At 35.1% G+C, this 8867-nt stretch overlaps 1 protein-coding gene across 4 annotated transcripts in view; it reads right to left on the bottom strand.

Annotated features, from left to right (window-relative positions):
* LOC106464852 (feline leukemia virus subgroup C receptor-related protein 2-like) overlaps positions 1-8867 on the bottom strand; it is a 37159-nt gene that overhangs the window by 15083 nt on the left and 13209 nt on the right. For all 4 annotated transcript variants that reach the window (XM_022392647.1, XM_022392649.1, XM_022392648.1 and 1 more), the window contains 3 exons: positions 8511-8578; positions 2931-3034; positions 1168-1278 (listed from right to left, as the gene is read on the bottom strand). In XM_022392647.1, coding sequence (XP_022248355.1) covers positions 1168-1278; positions 2931-3034; positions 8511-8578 — 283 coding nt within the window. The remainder of the gene's footprint in view (positions 1-1167; positions 1279-2930; positions 3035-8510; positions 8579-8867) is intronic.

The raw sequence follows: 8867 nt of genomic DNA on the forward strand, positions 1-8867 counted from the left end.
ATATATACATTTGAATAACTAAAAAATCATAATCATAAATTACTACATTAATACCATATAATTCTACAACAATTTATCAAGCTTAGTAACTAAGCTTTATCTGGGTCTAAAATAAATTATGAAATATCGAGCAGACCAAAGACACAACCTACCTCATTGAAAGCTTCGTTCACAAGAAAAAAATGGCAGAAGGAATGTTAGAAAGGCTGAGAAAACCACTAGGGGGATATTCTGAGCTTCTGATTGGTTATTTATGTCATTTGTAATTTGAGTTCCTAGTTCGTATGAAACTATAGACTTAGTATTTTGACTTCACAAACATCCAATTTGAACCAGTGCTGCATTCAACATACCACGTGGCACAAAAAAATCGATGAGTATCTGTGTTTTTTTAATATTTACTTTTAAATTAACAAATTGAGTAATGTATAGTTCTAAAATTTGAATTATAATCTACAGTTTGATACCAAACTTAGTGAGATAAATTCATGAAATAGTAGTTCAATAAAATTTTGAATGTGAGTCAACAAACGAGATGACATAGCCTTTCACCTGTGACCCGTATTGAAAGGGTTAAACCATGTGAACCGAGAGGGTGTGTAGGAATAAAAAGCTTGTGTTTTGCAAAAAAAACTTTACAAACAGAGGGCAGCACATGAACGAGAATAGCCATGTGTATGAGTGGAAGTAAAGTACTTTGTTGGAATACAAAAATTTGTGTAATAACTCAGCTGTTAGAGATATTAAAGATAATCTAAAATTTTAGTGTAATAACTCAAATATTAGACACTAAAGACAATCTAGAAATTTAGTGCAAAAACTCAGATATTAAAGACAATATAAAACTTAGTGTGGTAACTCAACTATTTCAAACACCACAGACTATATAAATTATAAAATAATAACTCTGCTATTATAGACACAACAGATTATATAAAACTTAGTTTAATATCTCAGCTATTTCAAATACTAAATATTATAAAAAATTAATTTTAATAACCCAGCTGTTACACTGCTAACAATATAAAACTTGGTGTAATAAGTCAGCTATTTCAAACACTATAGACAGTATAAAGTTTAATGAAATAATACAGCTTTTTATATAGATGAAGTACAAGAAAAGACACACCCATGTATTACTACAACTATAAAAAAAATGAAACTTACCCTAAGAACCCAGCTATTAAAAACACCAGCCAGATGTTTCCTGCAGGAAGTATGAAGGTGTAAACCAACATTCCCACCAGGGACAAAAAATAGGTTACAAAGGTTGTTTCTCTGTATATAAAAAAAGAAGAGAGAGAATTTGTAAAATGATAATTTAACTCATCATTTTCTTTAAGACAATATAACTTTCTTTTACTACAAAGAGTTTTTAGTAATAATTTATATTTGGTGAAGGAGATCTATAATACACAAATTAAAACAGATATTGAGGTATGAAGAAAGCAATGATTACAATTTTAACAATTCTCTAATTAAAATATCATTTGTTTAGAAACAAAACAACAACAATGAGCAATAATCAGAAAGGAACAGAGACTATGTACAAATATTTCTTTAGAGTTATGTCACAGTAATAGAGTAGAAACCTTTCCAAAATCATTTTGATGGTGACTGATAACTCATCTGAATGGTAACTGATAGTAATATAGCATTATCTCTGATAAAATCCCAATATACCTAAATGCTTTAACAATGTTTAGGCAGTACTTAGCATCCACATCTGACAATATCAATTCAAATAAGTTTCTTCATTGTCTTGGAGATGAGTTACAATATCAAGCTATAAATCAAGTGTTTTTGAAATGTAGGGTCTTCCAATCAAAAGTTTTCCAACAGTTTGAATTATTAATAATTTACAAATATAAAACAAATCCCTCATACAATGTAAATAGATGTGCAAGGAAAAACAGTATTGGACATTCTGAAAATTTTAGTCACTAAATTTCTAAGCCTAAAATAATGACTTATCTAAATGTCAATAAGTAGTATTACCTTTAAACAATGACCAATTAAATGAGTAATGTGATATTTATAATAATAAAAATAACTGCAAGTTATACATTTTGAAATATTATACCTAAAACATTTATATAAATGTAACTGGATAAAAACAAAAAAATTCTAATATTTTCTACAGTCAGATAAAAGAATAAGGGAAGAAGCAGACTGTAAACCACTTTTATGAAGAATCTCATCATTTTTATGTTAGAAATTATATAAAATACAAGTCTAACCATGTTTTCACAGTTCTAATGACAATCATGTTTCTTCCTCCACAAAAATTACACTGGAATTCATCATAAACAGTAGATTTTCAAGTTTTAATCATTCAAGTTACGACAAATATACTTAAGAAATAGACAAGTTTAACTGTTACATTTGAATTTTGTATTAAATATCAAAATATTTTCTTAGCTGAATTTCTCATATAAATATTTAGCTAGTTAATAAACTATTTTTTGGTATAAAAGAACTTAATTGGATCTCTGAGAGGCACAGCAACAAGATAGTATGACTTGTGTCTTGTGCAAACATGCTAATTTGACTTACTTGAAACTGTGTACTTGTCTAAACATAATAACACATCTCCATGATATTGTGATATAAATGAGCTTGTGTTTTGACTAAAATGTAACCATACACCAAAATATCATTATTTTATTTTTTAAGGCAGATTTTTCAGAGGGTAGACTGTGCCATTTTGCGCCCCTGTGGCTACGGCACTGATCCACACATACACAACACACCATAACTTACTTCAACCTATGTGTCTTGTCTAAAATACATCCACACACTCACAAGAAACTATAACTTACCTGAATCTATATGTCTTGTCTGAAATACATTCACATACCCATAAAATACCATAATTTACTTTTACCTATGTGTTTTCTCTAAAATATATAGAAAATACTGCAACTTACTTGAACCTATGTGTTTTATCCAAAATGAAACCACACACAACAGACCCAATCATACCAGCTAATACAATGAGAAGTCCAATCCAACCTGCATTTGTTTCTTCTCCCTTAATAAAATAGACTTGTATTTTTGAAAAATATTTCATTATAAGGACAGTCTGTTCTTAATTTACTCAAAATATAGAACATCATTAAGTAGTTTATGTTTTCTAATATGCAAATCTTTTGTTATTTGATACAATCCAAATTGTATTAATGGCAAATATATAAATGATTTTATATGCAGTCAATACATTTCTATTTATTACATTCTTTGCCACAACACTTACACAGGAATTATTGTAAGAAACTAAACCTGTGATTGTGTTGAAATGAACATGTCTTAAGATAACAACCATAGCTACATTACAATAATGTGAGCAACATTTTTAGGAATTTTTAATCTTATGAAAAACTGCAAAGAGTGTAGAACAATTAAAAATTAGTCGATATTGTGTATTGTGTTTAATTAATATTTGTTATATTGTGACAAATATAAACAAATAGAAAGTTAAAAAATTGTAACATTTGTTAAAAAAAGTTATAATTTTCCTATGCAGAAAATGTATTTCCAATAGGTACTTACCTCCTCTCACATATATAGCTATTCTCGTTCAGTGCTGCCCTCTATATGCAAAAAATGTTTTATGCATGCCACAAGCCTTTTATCTTCCCTCAATTGGAATTGACTGATTCCAATGCGTCTCTCATATAAATCATCATGCGACAACCCTCCACCAATAAGAGTGTGACATACTCTCATGATGTATGTGACATCCTCTATTCAATTCTACTGAACTATCACTTTGAGTTTTGGCAGAAGATGGAAGCACCGGTTTTCAATGGGAAGGAAGGGTGGGAAGTATGAGAGGAGGTAAGTACCTATTGGAAAACATTTTCAGTATAGGAAATTTATAACTTCTGATACAGTACATTACCTCCTCTCACATGAATAGCTAGAATCCCACATTGAATAGGTGGAGGGACTGGCGTGAGGGAAAGAAAGAAGCATCCTTCTTCGAAAGTAGCTGAAGGACATTCCCTAAGATGAGACAGTCAGATTCTAAAATCTGATGTTGGGGACCTCACCACTTCTGAACCAGGTATACTCTTTGCCCATCGTAGAAAGATGTCGCACATATGTGTGGAAAAACATAGGAGCACTTTCAAGTAGGAGAGAACTAAGGTTGGATAGTGATCTGAACATACAATATTTATGAAACTTTATCCCAGAAAATGTAAATATGGGTAAAATGAAAAGGATGTGTCCTAGGTGTAGAGTGGCTTGGGTGCAACGGGCCATACACAGCAATTCAACTACATCCAAAACCCATGCAGCTGGGAACTGACATTTATACAGGGGGTAGGATGAAAATCATACCATCAGTAAGTCAACTACAACTCAAAACCTGGCCACTGGGTATGAACATCCATGTGGGGATAGGAAAGAGGATCATACCATTGGCAAGTTGACTACAATCCAAAACCCAGGCTACCGGGAACTGACATCCATGTGGGGGTAAGAAAGAGGATCATACTATCAGTAAGTCAACTACAATCCAAAACCTGGCCACCAGGAACTGACATCCATGTGGGGTTAGGAAAGAGGATCATACCACTGCCAAGTCGACTACAGTTCAAAACCCAGACCACCGGGAACTGACATCCATGTGGGGTTAGGAAAGAGGATCATTGAAATTGACCAGAATTGCTCCAAGCACAGTAACATCCTAAAAAAAAATAAGAATCGAGGGATAGTGGAAGGGGAAGAACCATAATAATCTGCAAGAACCTCCACTGTGACCCACAAAACTGATGGAATAACAAGAGTTTAAATGAAGAAGGAATACAGACGTCTGTAATACAAGTGTGAAGATTTATGTTGATTGGTTCAACTCTAAATCCAAAACCCAGCCATTGGGAACCAACATCCACGTGGGGGTAGGATGATGGATCCCATTCGAAGGGGTGAACTGCAATTTTGACAGCTCACCCCAATTTATTTTTGTTTCATATTGGAGGATATCACATCATCTACACCAGCAGAACACCACTGCCCTACTTTCAACTGAATGGTTTTATAATCATTTCTATATTTTGTTTGCATTTCATTAGCCCATTCAGAAGGATGCCTCTACGGTCCACCACCCTAGCAGCTTGGAACTGGAATGTGGTAAGGACTCTCCACCTCCACTAGAATCAAAAAAAAAGATGGGGGATGTGGTGAAGCATCCGGAGAAATAAAAACACCCGAGACAGTGCAATGGGTGACCACAAAACCCTATTTTTAAAAGCAGACCATACCAATTTATTCAATATAAGGCATGGCAGAGATGAGCAACTACCCAACCAACAAGCGAGCTTGTGGAACACTCCATCTCTATAGTGTACATTGCGTGGGCATGGAAATATAAAGTGTAAGTCGACATGGCTTTACAGTGCGGATGTGATTGGTTAAAGAATATCTGGTCAGGCACCACTCACCACAGAGTGGGATCCAAACAATGAGTAATAATAAAAAGGGAAAAAGGCTCCTGAAAAGAAAATGAAGAATAATAAAAATAACTTACTCAGTCAAAGTCTCATTGAAGTATGAAGAATGGCTACAGGAAGACGATGATAGCCCAAAGAAGAAGAAGCCGTGACCCTATGCAAATTGCGAATGTATTAGGGGTAGTCCACATGCCGATTGAAGAATTTCCTCCAAGGAATGACAAAGATGAGCTGCCAATGAAAAGCTAAGGTGTCGAATTTGATGAGATGACACCCAGAACAAAGTACGAGAGGAAGACGATAAAGAGGAATATGCCACTTGAATTAAAAGTCAAACCCAATTGGTGAGGGAGGAAGGAGAAAGATCATGAACAGAAGATAGCTGCCAAGGAATAAAGAGGCAGGAAGGGACACCACAGAAGGAAGCCGTGCAGGCAACATAAAGGCAAAGAGTACATACAGGATATAGAAGTCTATACGGATCAGATCGAAGATAAAGGTGGGAAATGGAAGGAAGGGAAATTGGTGAAAAGAGAAATTATCTTCACGATCTGTGAAAGTTTTGGAGAGGAAAGAACAATCTGGGATAAAGGAGAAGATATGTAGAATGATAAAGAGTACATGAAACACTGATGGCAAATAAATCAGAACTTCGATATCCACAGGCCTAGAGGAGAATGAAATAAATCTTAAGGGAAAGGTGAAACAAGAAGCACTTGGAGAGTGGTTCAAACGGAGGCAAAGTGAGGCACTGAAGGACCACATTAACATCCCAATCTGGAAGGGCAGCCTGGTGTGGCAACTATGAATTTGGAAGGAACACATTAACAAGGCAAAAGTAGGAGAGGTAAACACCCTACGGTATCGGGAAAAATGAAAGGTGTTGGACAAGGCAAAAATATTGATATGAGGAGTACCCCACTGAAGGCAAAGCTACTGGAAAACAAGAGTGTCGAGAGACCACATTGTCAGATTGACTTTGTCTGGATAAGAAAGCTGATCCACGACAAGACTGAAAACATCCTGGACCTGGCATGCAATGATATGAATATCTAGCAAAAAAGATCCACCATATGAATACAGAGTGATCAAAAACAGGTGGCACCCTGGTGATTGAGATAAGCAACCACTGTAGAACTGTCGAAATGGATCATTACCAGATGATTTCTGGCCAGATGGAGAAAATGAACCAAAGCATGACAGACAGTGAGAAGCTCCAAGATGTTGATATGATAAGACCTCTCAGTCCCAGACCAATACCCTGAAGCTTCCTGTTGATCAACCCACACTCTCCCATCCCTGTCAAAGGATCCCTCGTGAGATTTCACTGATCATAAAGAGCCTACTTAAGAGCCCACATACAAGCCTGACCTGAGGAGATAAGGACTGCCATGGAAGACCACATCCCCAAAAGTGATAGAACCTCGCATGCTGTAACAGAGGGAGCATTAAGAGTGTGGAGAACTGAAAGCTTTATCAAATGAAATCGAAGAGGAGAAGGTTGGGCCCAACTGAGATTGGTGTTGAAAAAAACACCAAATGGACAAGAACAAAATGAAGAATGGGTCACAACTGACGAGATATCGGCATATGCAAATAAGCATTCATAAGTCCATCTTGGTCATCCATAAACATTGAAAAAAAGCCCACCTGAGGGTGAGAAACGACTACATGGTGAAACAGGGCAGATTGGGAAATTCATTGGACAAATTTATTACAGATCGCCAGTTTCTGGTTTTCTTGGCAACAACAAACACCCTGGAAAAAAGCCTGGAGAAAGATGATGAAGAGGTTTGAAAGCCTGTTGAGACAGAAGGTCTTGTATCACCTCTGAAAGATGCTGGCTGGTGGTAGAATCCCAAGGTATGGGGAAGGAAATGGGTACCTGAGACAAAGTGGGGGAAGAAATTGTAGGGAAAGTCCCTCTGATAAAACCCAAAGAACCCATGGTAAGCTAATGCATACTGATCCATAGCCCATGAAGGGCAAGGCATGTTGGCACCCTCAACCAATTATGAAGCAAGTTGCTCAGCATGAAACCTAATATCTGGTGATAGTGGGAAAACTAAATATGGAGAGGAAGAACTATCATGGGGATCATAGGGATTCAGGGAAATGGATAAAACATCACATACCTGAGAAATCATGTCTAAAAATGTGGTATTAGCTGATTCTCCAGCAGATGGGGCATAGGAAGACATGGTAGAATTCGGTGGTGGAAAAAGGCTATCAAAATCTTTATTGGCCCAAATAGGTTTGGCTTGCTCAAAAGGAAGTGGGGCAAGTTCGGGAGAAAAAGGTTGACCCATATAACGATCACTCTCATGGCAGATAACGCAGATGAATCCAATGATGGGTCTCCTCCACCTGCAGCCTCAGAAATAGTACTAGTAGGAGGTATGATACTCGAAGTAGTAACTTGAACCTCAGAATTCATTGTAGAAATATATATTAAACAAAAGTGTTTGATGTAAAAAAAATTCAAGTGTGAGAAAAAAATAAAGACTGGGAAATGAAGTTAAAGTAAAAGACTTCTTCAATGTAAAGAGAAAAAATATTAATGAAGAAATCCCACTTCAGAAATTAGATGATTAAAGTCACACGAATCACACTAAGTGCACCAAATAAAAAAAACTTCTGAACACAAGTACTGCCAAAAAAGAAGTGATAGAGAACAAGAATTGAATAGAGAGAATCACATGCTTCATGAGAGTATGTCGCACTCTTATTCATAGAGGGATTGTTGCATGATGATTTACATGAGAGATGCATTGGAATCAGTCAATTCCAACTGAGAGGAGATAAAAGGCTTGTGGTATATGTAAAAAAAAAAAAACAATTTGGATATAGAGGGCAGCACTGAACGAGAATAGCTATTTATGTGAGAGGAGGTAATGTACCATATCAGAAATCAACAATTAATGACAGTTAATAAACATATAAAATATTTCCTAACAGTTGACCATCTACAGTACATCCAAATATTATAAAATATTTATAAAAAAAAGATATGAAAAAATAGCCAAACCATACAGAAAATGCTATACTTACAGGATAATGATAAAGAACCATCTGATTAAGCAATGTAGAAAGAGCATAGAACACTCCTACGTTGATACCTAAGAATATCAATTTGTATTTAAATAATACATATATCATGCAAACATATACGTTCATGACCCAAAATTAGGTGTACTTAAGTACATTATAATTTTAAGAAACACCGATTTAATCAAAAAAGTCAAATAAATAAAATTAGTTTCTTCTAATGGTATGGAACAAAAAAAAAAAAGAGATAATCGGTGAAGCACAAAAACAATTTTCTATGTACACTATAAACCCAATACAAAAACAGAAACTGTTCAACAAAAAATACTTTTTATATATATATATATATATATATATATA

The sequence above is a fragment of the Limulus polyphemus genome, unplaced genomic scaffold, assembly GCF_000517525.1.
Source record: "Limulus polyphemus unplaced genomic scaffold, Limulus_polyphemus-2.1.2 Scaffold1760, whole genome shotgun sequence".
NCBI classification, from domain to species: Eukaryota; Metazoa; Arthropoda; class Merostomata; order Xiphosura; family Limulidae; genus Limulus; species Limulus polyphemus.